This window comes from Lycorma delicatula, chromosome 6 (assembly GCF_047948215.1).
Source record: "Lycorma delicatula isolate Av1 chromosome 6, ASM4794821v1, whole genome shotgun sequence".
Classification (NCBI taxonomy): Eukaryota; Metazoa; Arthropoda; class Insecta; order Hemiptera; family Fulgoridae; genus Lycorma; species Lycorma delicatula.
This window is the reverse complement of record NC_134460.1, coordinates 118104294-118130055: the sequence shown is the minus strand read 5'-3', so window position 1 is coordinate 118130055 and position 25762 is coordinate 118104294. Positions and strand designations below refer to the sequence as shown.

The window sequence follows — 25762 nt, the reverse complement described above, 5'->3', positions numbered from 1 at the left end:
TCTGATCATCCTTTAAAATGTATATGAAGATATCCTGCCAGACTAAAAGAAAACAATCCACACTATTTCTGAGATAGTAACCCATCATATAGTGTTTTTTACTGAATTCTACTATAGGAACTGAACATACCAAACATTGCTGTAAGATGATTCCTGCAACATGTTAATAATCACACATTATTCAACCTGTATAAATTTTTGACATCTACTTATACAAGTCATCCCATATCTTGCTTATTCATCAGAGCTCAACCTGTGCAACTTCCTACATCTTGAGAGATGAAAGTGTCATGGATTAAAAAAAATTCATAGAAAAAATAGTAGGATTACACTATTCATACAATAGGAGTTTACTTTGAAAGGAATGGTGGCTAGTAATTTTTAATATAATTATTTTTTTATAGGTTAATGAGGTCTTTCATATAAAAGAGAAGTATTAGTAAGTTGATTAACTGGATGTTGGGAACTGTATTTTGTTAGAAAAAAAAATTATAACAAATCTTGCATAATTGAATGACCTGAAATTTGTATCAGTAAATACAAAGTTCAAGAGATAGAAATCAAACTATTAGCCTGATCAAAATAACTCATTTAGAGGGAAAAAAATTGTTACCTGAACTTTTATAAGTGGAAATGGTAAAGGGGCTTATAATAAATGTAAAAAAAAATAAATGCATGAGCGGGGATGGTGGAGGGTTGATTTGGGAGGGGTTGAAAAGGAATGAAAAATGGTATTATTGTGATTACCAGTGGAAGTTGATGTCAAAAAAATTTGTGGTTATTTAAGACACAGAAAGGTATACTTTCACCAAGTTTCGTAAAAATTAAATTATTTTTGCGGAATTGAAAAATAAAAAACGAAAAAAAGAAAATATTTTTGCATTTTTCTCGGAAAGTGACCTCCACAAAGGTTTTAGATTTTAGCATTATCTACAACTTTTGTATTGGAACATTTTTTTTCAACCCCCAATCCCCCAAATCACTCCTCTACCACCTCCACTCACGCATTTATTTTTTTTTACATTTATTATAAGTCCCTTCACTATTTCCTCTTATGGAAGTCCAGGTAACAATTTTTTTTCTCTAAGTATAATTTGGTTGGAGTAATTTGCCTGTGACCATATTTATTAATTTTTTATTATAATACTTATAACTCTTTTTATGAACTTATATGTTTTATTATTTTAGAATCAGGAGAACAAACTGCACAACATGATACAGCTTCAATGCAAAAGAAATTTGTACCGTGGCGTGACATGTCAATGGACATCAGCATTGATAACATTGCATCGAGTAATCATCTTAATTTTAGTGACTCATCATATGAAGTGCACGAGTACTGCGACAATGTCAACCAGAGTTCTGGTTTAGTTTTAGTAGCTTCATTAATAGATCGTCCTCCTAATCTCGGTGGACTTACACGTACTTGCGAAGTATTTGGTGTTCAGCAGCTTGTTTTAAACAGCCTTCATTTTATTAATGATAAACAATTTATCAGTTTATCCATGTCATCTGAAAAACATGTTGATATAATCGAGGTAAAATAATGCTCATTTCATTACTATTTCTATAAAATATTTACAAAAAGAAAAAAAAATTTTATTTTTGATTTCATTGTTTTAAGCATATTTTATTGGATCCAGCTAACTGTTAGAGCAGTAAATTAGAAACTCAATGTAAAAAAGATATATTAATTATTTTTATATTCCTAAAAGTATAATATTATTAATACAGATTTATTTATGGATGAAGATATTTAAAAATGTTATTTAATTTTTAATTACAAATTTTTTATATATATATATATATAAAAGAAAGAAAGAAAGAAAATATATCAAATAAATGTATGTATATTAAATCATTTTAAATTAGGTGACTAAAAAAAACAAATTAAAATATGACTAAAAAATACATTAAACTTGGTTTAATGTAATATTTGATACCTTTTATTTTCAAAAAAGATGGAAGTGTTAAAATGGTTAAATATAAAAAAAGAAACATTAACAGTTTGAGGTAAGGGAGAATTATTTTTTTTTTGGTTTAAAGTAACAAAAAAATTAGTTTTTTCATTCTTTTATAGATTGATCTGATTCCTCCACCATCATGGAACTATTTAATTTTTAGTGTAACCCAATTATATTCCATTTCTTTTTTGAGACAACTGAATCCCCAATTTTTTTTAAAGTGTCCCTTTCCAAATTTTATCTTGGAAATATTTAAAAACTGAATCAGGTCAACAGTCAACTATTTTCATAAGAATCAGTAGTTTCTGTAATGAATGTTTCACGCCTTAAAAATATTGTTAAATTATTTTAATTTTGTTATTATTTTTGTAGCTTTGTGATTCTACTTCAAGTGTAAAGAATATTTTTAATTGAATTATTTGCATTCTTAGTTCTTAATAATCATATTTAAATGTCATAATATGAACTTGGTTGTTTAAACAAAGTGCTGTGTATTTAAGGTGTATTTTCTTGAATACTGATTCCAAATAAATTGTATATATAATTAACCAAGTGTATACAGAGTTTCTTGTAAGTACAAACCTTCTTCTATGTAATTCATTAACATTGTCCTTTACATAAAGAATGAGCTTGTTGTGAGCTTATAAGATTATAGATAAATGTATATTTTTTGGTGTTAAGTAACTATATACTTTTGCTGATAATTTATTGAATTCTTATTTTTATTATCAACATAAAGTAGTATTTTTCATATTAGAAAACCCATTTTTCTCAAAAATAAATTACAATATTTTCATGAGTATGAAAATACGTCTCATTCTTTAAATTTCATGGAACAATTGAAATGAAACTAAAATTATTTCTCACATCAAATTTTAATTTTTTTTTTTTAAATCAAAGGAAATATTTATGTTATTTCCTGGCTTTAAAAGAACAAAGAGAGATGATAAATACTGCTCAGTCACATAATGGGAGAACAAAACTTCATACACAGCAGTTTATGCTGCCATTTTATAGCTAAATTCCCTTATTAAAAATATTCCAAGTCTCATTTAATTTGGTTCACACATACTTTGCCTGTATCTGTTATCCGAGTTGAATGTACCTGCTATATCAACTAAACTAAACAAAATGCAACAATTGAGTTTTTAAACACCCATTATTTGCATCATTATGAACCAGTAAAAAGACAAAGCATGAAATACCAGAACTTTGGTCACCTCAATCTAAGAAATTTTGAGTATAACCTTCTTTTAAAGAAACTTTAAAAAAAATTTATTTCATTAAATTCTAACTAGATTTTAGAAATGTCTAATAGAATGTTCTTATAGTTCAAATGAAGTTAAAATGAGAAAAAATATAAAAAAGCATAAAATGTTTTATACTTTTAGTTGAGGTCCTTTGCAATTTTACAATAACAGTTGCTAGTGTATAATTATCAAAAAATTATACTATATTTTATTTCATTATTTATTATGATGTCTAAAAATTTTTTACAGGTTAAACAGTATCATTTAAAAGATTATTTGCTACTGATGAAACAAAAATATAAATATTCTTTGGTTGGTGCTGAACAGACAGTGAACAGTGTTAAATTAAATGAATATAAATTTCCTACAAAAACTGTTCTTTTATTGGGGTGAGTATCTAGATGGACTAATGCATAAGATTTATGAATAAAATAAATTTAACTTCATTAATGTGTAATTATGTGTTTTAGAATATATTGTTGCATATTGTCTAAATTTTGAAAAAAGAAATCGAGAGATTGTGTGCAAAAATTCTTATCAGTACAGTGTTTTGCTCTTAACCATCTTGTAAAATAAGCAAATTATATGTTACAATTCTAATTTTACAAAGAAATTTACAATAATTAATAAAATTAAAAAATGAGAATTGCAGTAAGATTATTACAACAAAATTGATAATAAAATTTACACAGGTATTATTTATTTCTACTATTTTAAAAGAAATTAGCTAATATTTTTATCAATGAATAGTGACACATTTTCCCCTGTTCACAGTTAACTCACCAAATTTCTCATATATCTCTAGAGCTTATCATGCTTGACCACAGTACAGAACACTGTCACTTTTATCCCAAATTAGAATATTCTCATGAAGCAATATTCACTCATACACTTTACTGCTATTGCACACAATCTTTGAACGCTATGACACACTATCTCACTCCCTGGCCCTTGGCAGTATGTATACCTTCATCCTAGGGCTTGTCGTGACATAGCAACCGATCCATCCTTTTATTTATTGAAGCTTAACAGTTTCAAAACATCTATTGTCCGAATCTTCTACAGTATTCTAGAAATTCTTTTCATTGTTCTGCTCTGTTGTTATTTCTTGATTTTTCTGTTTTCTAAATTTATTTGTTGATTTATACTCTTCATTTTTTCTCTCTTTTTTGTTTTCACACTATCCATCACTAAAAGCTTCTCTATGCATCATAATTTCATCAGATTTACCAGAATATAATCAGTTATTAATATTTTTAGTAGCATAACAACATAAACTTCTTAGGCAGCTTACATAAAATCATTCTTACAAACATCATTCAAAATGTATAAAAAGATTGACTACAGCTGATACTGATAAACAGCTCCTATGAACTCCCCATAGGACATAAACATTCAGAACCATACTATGCAAACACGGAACATTCTATATTCACAAAAAACTACACATATAATAGAATGTTTAACAAATGGATAGAATATTGATAGGCACATAAACTCCTACACAAATTTCAAGAAGAGAAGATACAAGTAAAACTGATTTATACCTCTTGCTTACAAAAACAGCCATACTGAAAAAATTGTCTGTAAATTCAAAAAATCAGGCTACAAAATTACACAAACAAAATAAAACAGATTTTCTGGGAATAAATTCATAGGTACTGTCCAATAAATTTGATTTACCTCAAGTACACCTACTTAACATCTTAAACTGTAATAATCTCTGTGTAAGACAAACAGGGTGTAGCTTTCACAATGATACCTTTCTTCATCACTGATTTATATTTTGAAAACCAATTCATGGAAATAAACATTCATGAACTACAAAGGGCACAAACTTGTCCCACAAGAATAACTCAAGACGTACAAATTCGTAAAAACCGTATTCTAATTGGCAAAGACCATTTAATCACTCATACTTTTCAAACATATCATTTACAAAAAAGGTATATAAAACACAATTCTGACACCTGCACCATATCAGAGACTAGTACAGCAATCAGAAGAAGTTTCTGAAAAAGCTCAACAAATAGTGAAAGTTAGCTCAGAGAATGGCAACATTTTATACAACTTTTCTTGTTTAAAAATAGTGGTATACTACAGTCGGTTTTTAAAATATGACACATCATGGATATCAAAATTTAAACATTTAAGATTAATTTACTTCAAAACAGAATTGAAAAATAAAGTTGTTGAAATAAAAAGATAAAAGAAATTGACCCCTTATTTCTGTATTTGTGCTAAGAATTGCAGTAAGTAAGGTAAGATAAATTTGAAGAAATGTTTGCAGAAGAACTTGTTTTGGGTAAAATAATACTACTGAGTAAAGGTATTATACTGCTTGCATTTTTATCAGATATATCAGTTTATTCTAATAAAAAAAAACTTTCACTTGTTGGACATTATGAATTTTTTTTTAGGAATGAAAAGGAAGGGATTCCAGCTGATTTGTTACCTTTACTGGATGTGTGTGTTGAAGTACCACAACTTGGAGTAATCAGATCATTGAACGTGCATGTGACTGGTGCTTTGTTCTTATGGGAATATACTAAACAACATAAATTTTAGGTCAATAAATATTTTACTAACATCCAGCAGCTGAATAAGTGTAATGTATTTGTCTAAATGTTACTATCTTTTCATTGTTTAATTTGGTTCTTTGCTTGTGAGTCTCATTATAATTCTATAATTTCAAACACTTATTATAATATGTTTTTGTTTTAAAAATATTCTCAAATAATAAAGAGAACAAGCATGCTTTCTGTCATGTTTGAGTTTAAAGTAAGATTTTATATTTTTAATAAGAGATTAACCCTTTCAGTGCTGAATGAGTAGTGTAATGAATGACCACAAACCAGATTTTGTAGCTATGATGCAATTTTTGCATGTTCTACTTCTCATGTATCTAGTTTCATTACATAATATAAATTTTAGTTTAACAACACCAAACGCTCTCTTATTTGAAAAATTAAGTTTTACATAATAATTATTGAGTGATTGTAAAATGTGAATTTAAAGGACATCAAAATTTTTGCTTTGAATAATGTAGTTTAGAACATTTTTAAACATATTTGCATACAATTGAATCGTATTTAGAACCAATCTAATAGCTATCATGCATATATGTATGCACACATGCATTTTTTTTATACATTCATAAGTATAGTGTGCACATAAAACAATGGTGAGGTTTCAAACAGTCATAATTTTGGAACAAAACATGACAGGAATGAAGTGAATATCAAAAGAAACTTTTCAAGCATCCAACCTATTCTGATTTGTTCTCTTTTGGTTGCCTTTCAGACCAAGATAATATTTAATCTCCCATATACAATAGAGAACATCCAGTGTGATATACAATATAGCTTCAGAGATCAATTTTTTAAATGATCCAAATTTCCTATTTTCTACAGAGAACACAACATTCCAGGAATTCATCAATTGTAATTTTTTCAGCAAAAAAGAAGGAACCAATAACTCTTGTCTCTTTAATTGTAGAATACGCATTAACTTCTGGACTATTATGTTAATGTACCATAATAATGTGTGGAGGTTCAGTATCCCATTTTCAAACATAATGCTTTATCTACTCATCCTTAAACATGAAACAGGTGTATCTCTGAAAATAAAGTCATTTAGAAATTCCTCATCATGATCAAATCTATTCAGAATGTCTTAAAAAATTCATATTGTTTTAATTTGCCCTGTGGATAAATTCTATGAAATAGGTATTTCATAACTAGTAAAGAGTATTTAATAGCTAGTAAAGTGTAGAGTTTTATAATTAGTAAAGTGTAGTCGTTTTTTTAAAATGTTTGAAGAGTTATTTTTTGAACATGTAACTCTATAGAACACTTTCATACAGATGTTTCTAGGCTATACAAATAACTTGCTCACATAATCTCATTTAATGGTCTCATCAGAAACTGATGACCATGCTGGACATGATTGCTTCAGTAGGCTGCTTATTTCTCAGAGTTGAGTTCTTTGTTCCAACAGCAAATGCTATTTTTGTTTGATGGTTCTTTATTAAATGTATGTTATTATTCATAACTAACAAGTGTAACCAACTGAAACTTAGCAAGCCTAAAAACACATTGAAACTTCCTCTGCACTTTAATCATGGTGAAAAATGGGTTTTATGCAATTACTGACATAATACAAAACATGTGTACTGGTACTAAAAATTATTAATGCTTGAAACCCCAGCATTATTTTATTGACCCACTCTGTAATAGGAGATTTTAATATTCAGTTTAGAATAATTATACGTATCTCTATTGTAAAATAAGTCCACATAAATATCTTATTTATTATTGTAATTAGAATTCATACCAAATAATTGTTAATTTAGCCATGATAAGTAAACACTTATTTGGTTAAGTAAAAGTAAGTTGTTGCCCATTACATCTGTAATGGACTTTTACTTTTAGATTAACTTTTTTTTATTTGAAATAGTTTTGTTTAAAAAAAGGAGACTTATTATTTTCAAATTAGATATGCATTCATGTATTTTTATATATATTTTTTTTATTATTAAGAAAGAGAGATTTCATGTTGTGTTATTCTTTATGTTATTTCTCTTTAACTGGGTCTTCATCTTTTAAAATAATTTTTTTCTAAATTGATTATTGAGTTTAAAAAAGTTAATATTTTTATGTATATTTTATTTATTTTACATACTAGTTTTTTATTTCAACAACATTATTTTATTACATCTGCATGTAACCAGCATCCATCAGAAAGTTATTTAAAAAAAAAGATACATGTGTACTTATAAACTTTTTTTGAAAAATGGCTGGATAATTTTAAAACTATATTTAATTTTTGTAGTTACCAGTGTTATTTAAAAGATTAATTTTGAAAAATGTTGGCTGTAAATCTGATCATTGAAACTAATTGTGCCATCAACAAATAAATATTATTGTTGCTTGGAGGATCACAACTAAACTTTCTACAGAATCCATGTTGACCTGCAACTATAGATCCACATTTAGTGAACTGCAATATACAGAATATAATTTCAGGAGTTTCCATCTTTGCTTTCGGTGCTGTTCAGCCGAAAGATAAGGAATCAGCCATAGTGATGCACACTAAGCAAAAACTGCCTTCTTGCTCTTTTATTCTTGCCTTAATTCAACAGTGTTCATCTTATTCAAGAGATAATAAGTCAAATAAAAACCCCAATATTCTTTTTTGTACACCTGTAAATAATGCATTTTTTTTAATTAGTAAAGAAACATTAAAATAAGTAAAAGTAAATTAATTAATAGGTTGAATTTACATTACTTATATATACATTTTTAAACTCAATAAAATTTGATTTAAAGCATTTTTTGGAAAATTTTCTGAGGTATACATATTTAAAATTATTAAAATTGTAAATAGAAAATGCTAATGAACTATTTAAAAAATAATCGTCATCATCAATCTGCTGCTTTATTTGAAGTAGAGTAACTAATAAAAGTAAATCTAAAAAGGAATTTAAAATAAAAACAGCATAAAAGAATGAATTTACCATAAATAAGGAGAGCTTATGAAGTACTACAAAACCACATTTCTTCTTACATTAACAAGATAAAAGAAATAACTATGAAATAATGTAAAATGTAAAAACATTTTACATTATTTCATAGTTATTGATACACTGTCAAAAGACAGTGTATCAAAGCAGAAAGTAACCTTAAATAAAGTTTAAATCAAGGCTGGTCACCATCCCTTACTTCATATTCCTTGTATAGGGTTGTATAAGATAGAATTATATAAAAAATACAGACCTAACATGAACCATCATCTAGGTATTTTTTTTTATATTCAAACAAGACTTAAACCAAATAAATTATTTATTTTTTTATGATGGGAAAATTTCAACAAAAATAAATGAATCTAGATACAAGAAGGTGTTTTATAAATAAATCTATTGATATACTTACTATTAGAATGATAAATAAACAGGAATTATTTTGGAATTAAATATGATAATAATATAACAAAGCAAAGATTCTCTCCATATATACCTTTGGAGCACATTATAAATAATTATTAGAATGTTTTTAAAACTGAAAAGAATATGAATGTTTTAAGAAATAAAATCTCTAAAGGCATTTTTGTAAAAAAAAAAAAAACAAACAAATACCCTTATATAGTGTTATTTATGTAAAACGGTAAATCCTGTAGATATTAAGAAAATTGTGACGGATTTGTTATAATGGAATAAATGAAAATAAATGTTTGTTTCTAGCTGTTTATTGTTTATCATTTTACGTTATTTAACATTTGCTTCTCTTTCTTATTGTTACAGTTATTCTAGTAAATAATTAATTGTGACAAGTATGTAGGTATAGGTACTAACACTATATTTATTAATTTTTAACAATTTGTAAGCTATCAATTAAGTATCTTCAACTTCCTTTAAACATTTGATTATCTTTCAAAAGATTTTACAAAAACATTTATTTGAATTTCATAAACTTGGATGTACATTTTTTATGAGTCTGATTATGTTTTAACAAATGGTCAGTTTTTGTTTATTAATTAGATAATATAAAATAATTTTCCTATAATTTAATATAGTTTTCCTGTAAAATTTGGACTTGTCTTCCTTTGTTTTAGATTTCTGTTTGTTTATGTTATATATATATATATATATATATTATAACTTTTTGAAAATTCAAATAATTCAACAGATTGACCACTATGCTGATTAAATTTAAAAAAACAAAAAAAACATGTACATAAGAGTACATGTAAATGTTATACATGTACAAGGTCTATCCAGAAAGTAATGTCATACATTTTATCGTGAAGCAACTCTATGTTGCAGCATGCTCGATCATCCAATGGGATCGATGGTGGTGTGTCAACTACCGAGTGAGTAGTGCTCAGTTGTCTCAGAGGTTAAGGATGGGCAATTTTGTAAAACTCTGTTTCATCTCTTGTACAAGTCACGATGCAGCGCTCACTGAAACAAAAATACACGATCAAGTTTTGTATGAAACTCAGCAAGTCTTCAGCAGAAACTTTCCAATGGTTCAACAGGCATTTGGGGATGAGTTTTGTCACAAAGGCAAGTCTGCAGATGGCACAAGGCATTTTTGGAAGGCCATGAAGAGGTCGACAACAAAGCCTGCGCTGGACGTCCGTCAACCTCATCAAATGACAAAAATGTGACTCATGCAAAAGAACTTTTACAAATAGACCATCTAATGAGTGTTTGCTTAATGGCCGACATGTTAAATATTCCAAAAATTATCGTCCACGAGATTGTGACCAAGGATTTGCACTTGAGAAAAGTGTGCACGAAGCTTGTCCGAAGAATTTTGACAGATGACCAAAAATCTTGCCGAGTGAAAAGTAATCAAGATTTTTTTTTTTTAAATGTGTGAAAATGATCCTCACTTTTTGGACAATGTTATCACGAGTAATAAAATGTGGATCATTGAGTACAACTCCAAAACGAAAAGGCAAAGTGGCACACCATGCCCCAAGATGACTCAAATGAGCAAATCAAAGATCATGAATATGCTCATTGTGTTTTTTGACATCAGCGGGATCATCCATCGTGAGTTTGTACCTCCCAGGACAACCGTTAATTCTAAATTTTACATAGAAGTCCTTCTTTTTTCATACTTGTAGACTTAGTGACATTACTTTCTGAACAGACCTTGTATAACATTTACGTGTTATGTAAATAACATGTAAACTTATATACATGTATATAAGATGTATCATTTAGTTCTCCCAGGACTTTCATAACCTATTCTATTCATGAAAATAATTGAAAAAGTTCATATAAACATTTGTCCAAAAATACTTTGCAAGTTACAGCTAGTGAAAGATTTCACTTGGATTTTAGCTACCCCGATGAAATGAGATCATACAGAAATTTATGTTAATTAAGAAACAGAAGTAGTGATTTCTTTTGGTTTTTAACCTGAAAAATTGAATAAAATAGGTCCTAGAACTGTATCTGCAGTAGGTTTTTAGAAATCTGGGGTGAAAACCAATAAATTGGGGTAAAAAACCCTGTTTATATTTGACATACAATAAATAACTTTGTTTAATGGATAATAAACATACAAAAGTTTTAAACAAAACTTGTAACAAATTTAATTCTGAAAAAAATGGTGCAAGATAAGTTGAATAAATGAAAGAAAAGTTAGAAAAATTTGAATTTTACTTAGAAACAGTACATTACCACATTTGTCTGAAAAGTAATTATTTTATGTAAACAAAAACCAAATTCTTTTTTGGAGTTGTGAAAAATTTGTAAAAACAAAATTTACTGTTAAAAAATTTTAAATCACTAGAAATCACAAAACAGTAGTAAAATAAAATTAAATAAATAAAAATTACTTAGATAATAATTTTTTTTATTGCTGAAAGAAATGCAATAAATTATTTAAAAATTACTATTTCAAAGTTGGCAATAAAATAACAATAGCTGATCAACAATGTGCAATATTGTATTAGTGTTTAAATCATTCTATAAGTTACATTAAGTATATCTGGTACTGTGAATTGTGCTATTGTTAGCGAAAGTTTACTGTGAATTTTAGTTTGAAGAACGTGATTGATCGGTTTGCCTTTGAAATAATGTTGTACTTATTTAGATCAGAAGTATATGCTGATATGGTATTGTATGGTTTAAAATCAGACAGTCAGCGCTGCCTATGGGCAGCTTTAATACTAAGAACATTTTGTATACTATTCAGTCGGAGTTGGACAGTCTTAGAGTAAGCATGCACGCCATTACGGCCTCTGCATCATAGTAACAGAGTTTAATATTGTTAATCTTATAAATATAGTCTATTTTGTTATCATTCAGTGTGTAATTATTTATGTATTCATAATACAGTCCATTATTCTGCTACAACGTACAGCCCGTTACATTGGTCCTCCGGGCCGGATATTTTTTATTGTGGTGCAGAACATAGTTTGCGTATAATATATCGTAATATATAGTATAATATAGTTGCGTAATAATATCAATAAGAAGTGCGGTTAATATCCATGTGTAATACAGTAATTAAGGGACAGTCTTCGCAGCGCCTGTTTAATTCGACTTGGAATGCAGACATCGACCTTGGTGCTAAGTAAACAGCCATTTCGTCGTGACCTTCAAGTCAGGCTACCTGCTGTCAGTCGCTTATCTTATTTGTTTCAGATAATTAATAACAAATTGGGAATTATCAGCTCCTTATTTACATTCCTATCTATGATATAGATTTACATTTACATTCCGTCATTTGATTCCTTTATCATTCACATTATTATTTCTTACTGATTAATTTCATCCATATCGTCTATATTTTTAATAATTATTAATTTCTTATTTTCCTATAAATCTTTAATTTACGTTGATAGTTATATCTATAAGAATTATCATTATGTCTCTTGAAGTAGAAATTACAACTTTGAAAAAACAACTAGGAGTATGTAAAGCTCAATTAACACGCATAAAAACATTTGTCGATAAATGTAATAATGAGACACGAAAAAGTAATATTAAAGTTAGATATGATGCAATGCCAAATATTTTAGATAATTTTAATAAAACACAGTTTGCTAGAAGTACAGGACGAGAAAAATTACGATACGCATTTAGAAGATAAATTAGATTTTGAAGACAATTATTATGAAATTAGGGCACAAATGGAAGAATATTTAAAGGAAACATCAGTTTCAGGAACCCAGCACTTCAACTCACACCAATTTTGCATTAACGAAAATAAACCTTCAGTAAAATTACCAACTATCAATTTACCTCGTTTTAACGGTACGTACGAAAATTGGATGCCTTATGCAGATGCATTCAAGGTATTGGTTCATGACAATAAAGACGTTAGTCCAATTCAGAAATTCTACTATCTGAATTCTACACTGACACATGAAGCAGCTCAATTATTAAAAAACTTAGCTGTTACTGATGCTAATTACCCGGTTGCTTGGAAATTGTTACAAGACCGGTACGAAAACAAGAGATTGATTGCATCGGCTCATGTTAGAGAAATAATTAATATTAAGTTAGTAAGGAAGACGCCAACGAATCGCGTCAGTTCATCAATACGGCGATTAGTAATTTTAATGTTCTCAATGTTCTAAATATTCAAACACCAATTCATGAAATAATTTTAAGTCAACTGTATATAGATAGATTAGATGCAAAAACCAAACGAGAATGGGAATTAAAAAATTCTACACAAGATTTTCCATCTCTCAAAGATCTTTTTGAATTTTTGGAAAATAAATGTCAAGCCTTGGATACTTTAGCCTCTTCAAGCAGTAATAAACAAAAAACAGTGTATGAACGGCAAAAATATAAACCTGTTCGACATTTTAACTCATATGTTGCTACTAATTCCAAAGTATGTAAATGTTGCAATCAACCTCACACTTTATACAAGTGTTAGAAGTTTAGTAATTTAAGTGTTTCTGATAAATTTAAGTTTATTAAGGATAAGAAGTTATGTTACAATTGTCTTAGATTAGGTAATTTAGTAAGGAATTGTTCCTCTGGAGGCTGTCGAATTTGCAAGGGCAAACATCACACCTCATTACATATAAGTTCACAAAATAATTCGTTTAAATCTAATAGCAATAATGATTCAGATTCAAACCAGAAAATTTCTAGTTGTTTGTAAGACAGACCAGCTTCACATCATAGCTCTTCTAACACATATTGTTCGCTCAAATCAAGAGTGCAATCGAATATTCTTCTTTCTACAGCGATTGTTAAGGTCCAAGATAGTCAAGGAAGATTACAACCATGTAGATTACTATTAGATTCAGCTAGCCAATCAAACTTCATTACTGAAAACTGTGTTGAACGTTTTGGTTTAAGAAAAATTCGTCAGTCAGTTCCAATTATGGGTATAAATAATACTCCTACTAAAATAAATTATAGTGTAGACGTACAATTATTTTCTACTTATAACGATTTTAGTGCAAATATTTCTTGTTTTTGCAACGATTGTGCCTTACTGGTATTGGTTGGGATAACTTACCATCATCATTACTTCAGAAATGGCATGTTTTGGTTTCACAACTTTCTTTAATTGATGATATTAAAATAAATAGAAGAGTTATTATCAACAATCCTATAGATATTGAAGTTCACGGTTTGTGCGATGCATCACAACATGCATTTGGTGCTTGTCTGTATTTGCATTCTGTCAATTCTGAGGGAGAGATTTCAGTTCAACTACTTTGCTTGAAATCTCGTGTAGCACCACTGAAAACTGTCAGCATACCACGGTTAGAGTTGTGTGGCGCTTTACTGTTGTCAAAATTTTGTTACGAAAAACATTACCAATCCTGAATTTGTCGATTGAAAGGGTTTATCTTTGGACGGACTACGAAATCTGCTTGGCATGGATCTCACTCAGCTCCCGCATCGAAGTGGAAAACGTTCGTTGCGAATCGAGTTTCGCAAATTCATGATCTAACAGACGTCAATGACTGGAAACATGTCGCTTCGTCAGACAATCCTGCTGATCTCATTTCCAGAGGTTCCAATCCAGAGAGTTTAGATAAACGCATCTGGTGGTGTGGACCAAGCTGGTTGTATTTGCCCTCCAGTTCTTGGCCTAATTCAGACAGTTATGATGTTCAAGATATTCCAGAAGTATGACAAACAGAAACTAGTTTGACATGTGTTTTTCCACCAAATGATGATTTAGTTTGTAAGTTTTCAAGTATTTCTAGATTATCACGAGTAGTTGCCCTATGCAAGAGATTTATTTATAATTGTCGTAACAAAAAGAAGAAAACAGGAAATCTTAATACTGCAGACATTCAAGATTCATTACAAACATGCATCTAGATGGTACAGCAACAAGTTTATTGTCAAGAAATTAATGATCTTCGATCAACTTCTACCGTTCCTAAAAAAAGTGAGCTTCTTAATTTTTATCCTTTTCTTGATGATCGTAACATAATTCGAGTTGGAGGAAGGTTGAATAATGCTGATATTGCGTATGATATTAAGCATCAGATTATTTTGCCACCAAAACACCATCTTACGATGTTGATCATCAAGGCTGAACATTTGAGGTTATTGCACGCTGCACCTCAATTATTATTAGCTTCACTAAGACCCAAATATTGGATACCACGAGCTCGAAAGGTAATTAGAAGTGTTATTCATAACTGTGTAACGAAATGTAAATAAATGTAATGAAATGTATATTGGTAAAAATAACAGACCTTCTAAAAAAAGATGTACAGAACATTATAATGCTTACAGAAAAAGATAAAGAGGTGTGACTAATTTGGCCGACCATTTGTTGCAATGTAAGCATACTATTACTGATTATCAAAAGCTGTCCTTTGAATTTTTCTCACTTTTTGGGTATTCTTATTTCATATGAAAACATTTTGATTGATCATTTTGTAGTCATTTTTTCAAACAAATTTCTCATAATCAATAAAAGCAAGTGAAGATTTTGATGGAAAATGCAAAATTTTCAGAAATAGAAAAAACTTGCAGCACATACATGGAATGTATGTTGGTTTGGATACAAAATTTCTACACAAATGTGTTGGATGAAAACTTTGGAAATCACCAATGGATTAAATATAATAGGGGTTGAATATGGGTAAATAGGGGTAAATTTAAATCTAGTCATAACTGGGTACGCCAATTTCTTTGCTGACAGATTTTCTGTTCGAAGAAGTACAATGGTAGCATGGTGCTGCCAGAATTATTTCAAGATAAACTGATAAATTTTCAAAGTTGTCGTAAATTTAAAAAAAAGGAACAAATATTCATTTGATCAAACTGAAAATGGGAACCAGACACGGGGACTTTTGAAATGCCATCGACAGTAACAATTGAGAATGTAGGTGTAAAAGTGTTCAAATACAAACATTGTTCCTTTATAATACAACGCTGAAAAACATTTCTCTTTAATGCTGCCAATACATAAGAATGAGGAAAAATTACTTCTGTATGTAATGTTTAAAAGAAAACATCTACAGAAGGTTAAAAATTTCCATCTGATGTTGTACACGCACAAGAAAAGGGATGGATGAATAATGAATTAGTTACAAACTGTTTTAGAAATCATACGACTGGTAATGTAAAGCAAATATTGTTTGCTGGAAAGTATGATCAGGTTATTATTCCTGGTGGAATGACATCTATTCTTCAATCTCTAGATATCTATGTAAACTGACTGTATAAATTTAAATTCCATAAACACTATACAAACCTACACTACATCATCAGGTAAAATTAAGAAACCATATTTGATACAGATTCTGCCACCTGTGTTCAGAAAATCCTTGATGACAGGGCAGAATTATTATGCAACTGCCCGGGCGATCTCCCTCTGCCTGGCGGAATGAGTCGATAGTTGAATCTGCGAACAAGATGGAAACGCCTGTTCTGAAAACAACAGCGTCGTACGTAGATCTTTTGAAAACAGATCCGAGGTTGTGGTCCTCGACAAGGCGGAAATCCTTTCCATTTCATTCGGAGAACGAGGGACGGCATGGAAATTAAAGTAAAGGAAGACAGAAGTAATCCTGGTAGTAAGTACGAAGTTTCCCAGTAGTAAGTAAGGCCTGGACCCTTGTGCTTTTACGGAAGAGCTTGACTTCAGTGGAATATGGGAAGTTATAGGATTCCCCTTCCGCGGGGAGTGATCATAGTAGGATATCGGACGACCTCGCCCACATAAATACATAGATTATGAGGGCAGGGTTGTCACTCACTCTAGACAAGACTGAAGTGGTTGCAATCTCTAGAGCAAGGAGGAGACTGATACTGAAACTAACGCTGGAGAATAGAAGGATCAATTCAAGGCCAGCAATAAAACATTTGGAAATATGGATTGATTCCAGAATGAAATTTGGCATTCATGCTATAGAAACCACCAATAAATCAGAGAGGATGATGAGATTAATTGCTGCCCTCCTACCAACCACTGGAAGACCGACTCAGTATTGCAGGAGGTTACTTGCCGTAGTCACATATTCCACCATGCTTTACGGGGCCGAGCTATGTGCTGACGTGACAAAATATAAAGGGAAATTTGAGGCGGTACGTAGAAAATGCTGCTTGAGAATTATATAATTATAGCAGCGTACCGGACCGTCTTAGGACGACCGAGGTCCTGGCGGGGGTCATGCCAATAGATCTAGTCACACAGCTAAGGAGGAGGCATCATATTAAAGGAAGCCAGCAAATTGAGAGCAGTAGAAAACTTTGTCAAGAAGGTATTAGAAAACTTATACACCTGCGAAGGTGTGTAACCCGTCAGGGAATAAGACGCCGGAGGGTGCCGGGCCGGACAGGCTCGCGACTGAGCGCCTAGAGGGCCTCTCGACCATGCGGGGGTTGTCCTGACGCAGTGAGGTCGCAGGAACTCCACATACTGGCACCTGACAGCGTTACTTTCCCCTTTCCGATGCAATGCTCTATAGAACGGTTCCAGGAAGGTGGAAGAAAAAAAATTCAAACTTAGTACTTCCATTTAACATCATTAATTTTAAATGTCCATCTAATAGGGCTGTTCTGTAATTAGAATTGGTGATCTTCATCAGAATGTTTGTTCACATTGATATGTTGTGCCAGAAAACGTTGTACGAACTAAGTCATTTTAATCTCTTGCACGCAGTTTGTAGGCAATAAACTTTTCACATGTTAGTATAAATCACCTCCTCTTTGAATCATGAGACCTTGCCGTTGGTGAGGGGGCTTGAGTGCTCAGTGATACAGAGTAACTGGACAGAAGGTGCAACCATATCGCAGAGGTACCTGTTGAGAGCCAGACTAAGGAATGATTCAGTAGTTGTTAGGGGCGTGAGTCAGAATGACTTAAACAGCCATATCAACATTACTCAGTTCTCTGAGTACTGCGCAGCTGAAAGCAATGGAAAACTACAGCTGCTTTTTTTCCAAGTGGCTCTCTGCATTTTCATATAGCAATGATGGAGGTGCCTTCCTTGGTAAAATATTCCGGAGGTAAACTAGTCCCCCGTTCGGATCTCCGGGTGGGGACTACTAAGGAAGGGTCACCAGAAAATTAAAAAATAACATTCTACGAGTCGGAGCGTGGAATGTTAGAAGTTTAAAAACGGTTGGTAGGCTAGAAAATTTAAAAAGGGAAATGGATAGGATAAATGTGGATGTAATAGGAATTAGTGAGGTTCGGTGGGAAGAGGAAGGCGACTTTTGGTCAGGTGATTTTAGAATAATTAACTCAGCTTCAAATAATGGGCAGGCAGGAGTAGGTTTCATAATGAACAAGAAGATAGGAAAGAGAGTAAAGTATTTCAAAACGCATAGCGATAGAATCATTGTAATAAGGATAAAATCAAAACCTAAACCGACAACGATTGTTAACGTCTATATGCCTGCAAGCGCCCATGATGATGATGATGATGATGAGGTAGAGTGTGTATACGAAGAGATTTAATACAATTAAAAGGAGATGAAAATTTAATAATAGTTGGAGATTGGAATGCAAGCATTGGAAAAGGCAAGGAAGGAAATATAGTGGGTGAGTACGGGCTGAGCAAAAGGAATGAAAGAGGGGACCGGCTTACAGAGTTTTGCACAAAGTATAATTTAGTAATTGCCAACACCCAATTTAAAAATCATAATAGAAGAATATACACTTGGAAAAAGCCAGGCGATACTGCAAGGTATCAGATAGATTATATCATGGTTAAGCAAAGATTTAGAAATCAACTCACTGACTGCAAAACTTACCCTAGAGCAGACATTGATAGCGACCATAATTTGGTGATAATGAAATGTAGATTGGAGTTTAAAAACCTGAAGAAAAGATGTCAGATGAATCGGTGGAATTTAGAGGAGGTAAAGAAGATTTTTGAGGAGAACATTGCAAGAGGTCTGAGTAAAAAAGATAAGGTAGAAAATGTAGAAGAAGAATGGGAGAATGTTAAAAAGGAAATTCTTAAATCAGCAGAAGCTAACTTAGGCGGAATAAAGAGAACCGGTAGAAAACCTTGGGTTTCAGACGATATATTGCAGCTGATGGATGAACGTAGAAAATATAAGAATGCTAGTGATGAAGAAAGTAAAAGGTACTATCGACATTTAAGAAATGCTATAAACAGGAAGTGCAAACTGGCGAAAGAAGAATGGATTAAAGAAAAGTGTTCAGAAGTGGAAAGAGAAATGAACATTGGTAAAATAGACGGAGCATACAGGAAAGTTAAGGAAAATTTTGGGGTACATAAATTAAAATCTAATAATGTGTTAAACAAAGATGGTACACCAATATATAATACGAAAGGTAAAGTCGATAGATGGGTGTTATATATTGAAGAGTTATATGGAGGAAATGAATTAGAAAATGGTGTTATAGAGGAAGAAGAGGAAGTTGAGGAGAATGAAATGGGAGAAACAATACTGAGATCTGAATTTAAGAGAGCATTAAAAGATTTAAATGGCAGAAAGGCTCCTGGAATAGACGGAATACCTGTAGAATTACTGCGCAGTGCAGGTGAGGAAGCGATTGATAGATTATACAAACTGGTGTGTAATATTTATGAAAAGGAAAGTTCCGTCAGACTTCAAAAAAAGTATTATAGTCATGATACCAAAGAAAGCAGGGGCAGATAAATGTGAAGAATACAGAACAATTAGTTTAACTAGTCATGCATCAAAAATCTTAACTAGAATTCTGTGCAGAAGAATTGAGAGGAGTGGAAGAAGTGTTAGGAGAAGACCAATTTGGTTTCAGGAAAAGTATAGGGACAAGGGAAGCAATTTTAGGCCTCAGATTAATAGTAGAAGGAAGATTAAAGAAAAACAAACCAACATACTTGGCGTTTATAGACCTAGAAAAGGCATTCGATAACGTAGACTGGAATAAAATGTTCAGCATTTAAAAAAAATTAGGGTTCAAATACAGAGATAGAAGAACAATTGCTAACATGTACAGGAACCAAACAGCAACAGTAATAATTGAAGAACATAAGAAAGAAGCCGTAATAAGAAAGGGAGTCTGATAAGGATGTTCCCTATTCCCGTTACTTTTTAATCTTTACATGGAACTAGCAGTTAATGATGTTAAAGAACAATTTAGATTCGGAGTAACAGTACAAGGTGAAAAGATAAAGATGCTATGATTTGCTGATGATATAGTAATTCTAGCCGAGAGTAAAAAGGATTTAGAAGAAACAATGAACGGCATAGATGAAGTCCTATGCAAGAACTATCCCGTGAAAATAAACAAGAACAAAACAAAAGTAATGAAATGTAGTAGAAATAACAAAGATGGACCACTGAATGTGAAAATAGGAGGAGAAAAGATTATGGAGGTAGAAGAATTTTGTTATTTGGGAAGTAGAATTACTAAAGATGGACGAAGTAGGAGCGACATAAAATTCCGAATACCACAAGCGAAACGAGCCTTCAGTAAGAAATATAATTTGTTTACATCAAAAATTAATTTAAATGTCAGGAAAACATTTTTGAAAGTATATGTTTGGAGCGTCGCTTTATATGGAAGTGAAGCTTGGACAATCGGAGTATCTGAGAAAAGATTAGAAGCTTTTGAAATGTGGTGCTATAGGAGAATGTTAAAAATCTGATGGGTGGATAAAATGACAAATGAACAGGTATTGCAGCAAATAGATGAAGAAAGAAGCATTTGGAAAAATATAGTTAAAAAAGAGACAGACTTATAGGCCGCATACTAAGCCATCCTGGAATAGTCGCTTTAATATTGGAAGGACAGGTAAAAGGAAAAAATTGTGTAGGCAGGCCACGTTTGGAATATGTAAAACAAATTGTTAGGGATGTAGGATGTAGAGGGTATACTGAAATGAAACGACTAGCACTAGATAGGGAATCTTGGAGCTGCATCAAATCAGTCAAATGACTGAAAACAAAAAAAAAGTATAAATCAGAAATAACTGAATTTTCTCGTTAAATGTTTTATTTCAAGTTAGATACATACTTTATCTTGTCTCTAGAACAAATTTCTACATAGTTTTGGATATTTTCAAGCCACGAAATTATGCGTAATTCAAGGACGAGTAACCAATGTATCATCAAATTTTCACTTGTACAAATTCAAATACAATACTACAGCATATCTGAATTTCATTGAAATTGATCCAAAAGTTTTGGAGATTTTCGAGCCACAAATTTTATACATAGGCTTCATATATATATATATATATAATGCATATATAATACATAATGTGTGTATAAGGAAATTACATTTTAAGTTAATGATGTTTTCGTATTTATCATATCTCAAACATAAAGAAAATTCATTTTCACCTTCAAATCCCACCGTGCTACCGAAAGTAATATATTTTCCTTCGAAAAGTCCGTTAAAAAACACCGAAAGTTACATATATTTTCAAAAATCATTACAGCTGTGCAACAGCTTTTTATAATCTGAAACCGGAAAGCCAATCCTCATGTGGCACTTGCTGCTCCACAGTTGTCTAACATAACCTTTATCTGTTATTTTGAAATTGGACAACTAATTATGGTATCTATTTATTTGCTTAACATAAATTTATTTTTCTCTGACTATATGTTATTATATTTAACATTTGATTGTTTGTGGTTGCGTAAATATTGTGAATTATCATGCATGTTATTTAGATTTACTTTTCAGTGATACTGTTAACCGCTTTTAACGTCCGAGATTGTTTAAATACGTGCGTGGTATATCTGGTAGTCATATTTTTGGTTTAGAAATTGATGACAATAACACGATTACAATTGTAAAAGTTACCTTCTACTTTTCGTGCATCATCATTTATCTAAACTGTACCTTGGTCATAAAAGGAAAGTATTCATTTAAGAAAACAAATTTTTATTCTGTTGTCTTCTTAATTTATCCTTTCGAAAAAACTTCCCGTAATTTGTTTTCCTTGTATTTTTTTTGATTTCAAGCATTACTTTCTTTAATATTTGTTAATTACACTGGCACCAGTCGGAATTTTTTTCTAATTGAAATTATTTTTTTTTAGCATAGAATAATGCTATTTAAGCAGTATGTATTATATCACATTTACAGTGTTTTATTTCAAAAAGTAGTCAAATTACTTAAATGTTTGACCCACTTCTGAAATAAATTACTTTTAGAAATTCTGCATTCAATAATTTTATAATAGCCATTTAATTTTTTCCGTTTTAAAATTTTTAGTTGTCAGTGAATTTTTGTATCATATGGTTAATTGAAGATTGAATGTAATAATGTTACAATATTACCTAATTAAATTCGGTTATTTTATTAAATAATGAAATAAAATATTGTCAGAATTTGTTTGTATACTGGAAAGTAGGTATTGGCCAGTAAAAGACATTTAACCAGATCAGTTTAGTCCTTTATTATGAATTTTTTTGTGAAGAAATAGCTGCACCCAAACCTGAAGTTGATAATGATAAAATTTGGATTTATAAATTGTCATATGACATTTCCTTGTATTTTTAATATATTTTAATTACTTATGCCCATTATAACATAGTGATCATTTCTGACTACCATATAGAACCTTGTCAGAATTTCATTGAAAGTTTCTTTGAAGTATTTCAGCCACTTTAAGTAAAAAAATTAATAAAAGAGAATAATTGGCCTAAATAGCAAAATAATTGAAATACAGAAGTGATAAAAAAATGAACAAAAATTTGTTTCTTTAGATTTCATTTACAGAATTATCAAAGCACAAATATGTGTTTGCTTACTGTTTTTCATTAAAGTCCCTTTGAACTCCTCTGTTCTTCAATGTTTGTGGAAGTTTTTCTTAATCAGAAGCACAAAAAAACTAGTGAAACTCTGTTCAGCTTCAATTATTTTATCATTTTTTTTAATTTTCTATTTTTGAAGATCTTTCTATTGTTCAAATAGGCAATGATCCAAGCTCAGGTTAGGGCACATGGTGAATGAAGGAGAATGTCCCATGGGGTTGACTGCTATTGTTTAAGCAGCAGTGATGGTGAGCATCGCATTGAAGGAATGAAACTGAATTTTAAGTAATTTGTTGCTGGCATGGTTTTTTTTATTTTATATTCTATAGAGCTGAGGTAATACTGTGTGGATTGAAACTTTTTCAAGAGGTAAGAAAGACCAACAAATTATATCATTTGAATCCCAGAACAATGATTAGCTACTAGTTTTTTTTTTAAATTCTGAATACGTTTACAAACACAAAATTGCAATAAAATGTTTCACCTCTAGTATTTCTGGTCTCGGCTGTTCGATTTTGGCAACTCAATTTTAGACAGACCGTTTGCTTTAAGGCATTCATTAGAGGTTAGCAATAGTAGCGTGTGCACATTTCATTCCATAACTGAGTTTGTGCTGTCAACATCAGTGATGTACAGTCAGCAAAAGAAGTGAGATGCAAATTACCGTGCAATTGTGTTTATATTGTGTGTTTTATATCATAAATATATTCTATTTATATGAAATTGTAAATATGCCTCCCAAAAAAATCATGCAACTGGAGAAGCTCTTTTCAATAATTCTGACTATGACTGTACCTTCTCCGTAGCTGAGTTTTTGTCCTTTGTGAAAACGCATGCATAAATTTCTAAATACCAGTATCTACAACGCAATGTTGAAAAAAAAAATATTTATAATGTACTTTGAAATATTGTATGGTGCTCAGAAGATTTCTTTAAGAAAATGTTTTGTTGCAAGATGACAAATGTACCTCAAATATATATTTTTTACTGTAATAATTTTATATACCATATTTGATTAACACTTATAGTCAACTAGTACTCCTAGTGTAAGTTTGCACAATTGCAATGTGGCAGTTGTACAGTGTTTATTGATGGATTGGCCAGAGCAAGTTTATCGGTTAGATAGATATGTGGATTAAGGCAGCTAAAAAACAATATTTTAAAGATGTGAGGGAATTACCTGCCAAGAATCTGTGGAGAATTATAAACTAGTATCCTGGTATATCTACTATTAAAAATAAAATATCATAAAAGGTGTGAAATGGTTAATATTTTTAATGAACACTTATTGGATTATCCAAGGAAGTGCTGGTTGTGTGAATGATGCAACATTATCATAACTAGTTTAATAATCCCACTTCAATTAAATCCAACTTTAAATCCTAGTAGTTATGAGCTCGTTATTTATATAACATTTCTAAAAGCAGGTAATTGTCGAGTTATGGATAATATATCTTCCGCTCTGGTTAAGGAAATTTCTGTTCCAATGATCTCAATATTATTTTCTATGTTTAACAATATTCTTGCTATGAGTAAATTTCCTTCTGCCCTGAAACTGGTAAAAATTGTTCCAATTTATAAATCAGGCTCTTTGTATGTAGTTGGCAACTATCAGCCCATTTCGTTACTTCAGTTTTTTCAAAATTGCTAGAAAAAGTAAAAGATTAGTTGGCTTTTTATCCAAAATTATTTTTTTTTACTTAAATCAATTTGGGTTTCAGAAAAATTTGAGTACTGAATTTGTATTGCATTTGTTTATTACAGCTGTTTATTCTGGACTTAATTCAACAGATAAGCAAAACATTATGATGTATTTCTTGTTATATGTAAAGCATTTGATTTAGTTGATCATTCACTTTTACTAATAAAATGTATAGTGCTGGAATTGAAGTCTAGCTTCAAGATGATTTGTCTCATCTGGAGGGTAGAAGTCTGTGTGGAGTTGTGGGTGATCGTGTGAGCAATATCTTTCAGGTGAATTACTTAGTCCCTGAGGCCTCGATGCTTTGACCTATTCTACTTATAATTTTTATTAACCTATTTTCACATAAATTTTATTGTAAAGTCTGATAGGTTGCAGACTCATCTGGATAATTGAATTTAGGTGTATGATTTTATGTCAATAAATTAACTCTTGTTGCGTTAAAAACCAAATATCTCATTTTTATTTTATTGTTGCTTCCAGCTTATTAGCTCTATTAATATGTACCACATTGTTAATTGTGCTCATATTCAATTACACTGCGACTGTTCAGTCATATCTTAGGTGAATTTTGTTAAATACTTAAGGTTGATGGTAGATTATTATGGAATTAACATTTACAGTTTGAAGAGATATTTTTTTATATGCATTAAAAAATGTTATATAAGGAAATTTTTCCCAGTAGATGCTTTTTCAAAAGAACATGTTCTTTTTCTATTTCATTCAAAATTAGATTATGGATTGCATTGCTGGGGATCTACCTAAATCAGTTATTTTCAACGGACTATAATTTTGCAAAAAGCTATTGTACAGCTAGATAATGTGTAGTGTGAGAACTCATTCTTTCCATTTGTTTTTTTTTTCAGAAAATGTCTGTTTTCCATTTGATCTCTTTTAATTTTTAAAGTGCTTTCAGTTATTTTTACAAAAGAAGTGGTTATGCTTGGGTGGTGATAGCTAATAGTGAAATCTATTATATAACTAAACAGACTTTTACAGGAAGTATTGCTGTTCCAAGGCCTTATTGTACGTTGTTTCAAAAACCTTTCTTTCTATAACACCCAAGTTCTTTAATTATCTGCCTAGTAGTGTAAGAAATGTCTGTAATTTAAATTTAACTTAAAGAAGTGAATTTTCTCCTTGACAATGAGAT

General features: G+C 30.7%; 2 protein-coding genes across 4 annotated transcripts in view; both read left to right on the top strand.

Moving 5' to 3' along the window:
- Window positions 1–9460, top strand: part of LOC142326167 (tRNA (guanosine(18)-2'-O)-methyltransferase TARBP1) — a 60325-nt gene extending 50865 nt beyond the window's left edge. Inside the window, exons 9-11 of one of the 2 annotated variants that reach the window (XM_075368418.1) lie at window positions 1189–1538; window positions 3464–3603; window positions 5635–9460. In XM_075368418.1, coding sequence (XP_075224533.1) covers window positions 1189–1538; window positions 3464–3603; window positions 5635–5782 — 638 coding nt within the window. In that variant the 3' untranslated portion in view covers window positions 5783–9460. Of the gene's footprint in view, window positions 1–1188; window positions 1539–3463; window positions 3604–5634 lie in introns of those variants that run through there. The other variant, XM_075368420.1, reaches the window with a different exon arrangement.
- Window positions 9461–12269: 2809 nt separating this feature from the next.
- The window catches only part of Bka (FCF1 rRNA-processing protein Bka), a 36908-nt gene continuing 23415 nt past the window's right edge, over window positions 12270–25762 (top strand). Inside the window, exon 1 of one of the 2 annotated variants that reach the window (XM_075368416.1) lies at window positions 12270–12353. In XM_075368416.1, coding sequence (XP_075224531.1) covers window positions 12285–12353 — 69 coding nt within the window. In that variant the 5' untranslated portion in view covers window positions 12270–12284. Of the gene's footprint in view, window positions 12354–21590; window positions 21703–25762 lie in introns of those variants that run through there. The other variant, XM_075368417.1, reaches the window with a different exon arrangement.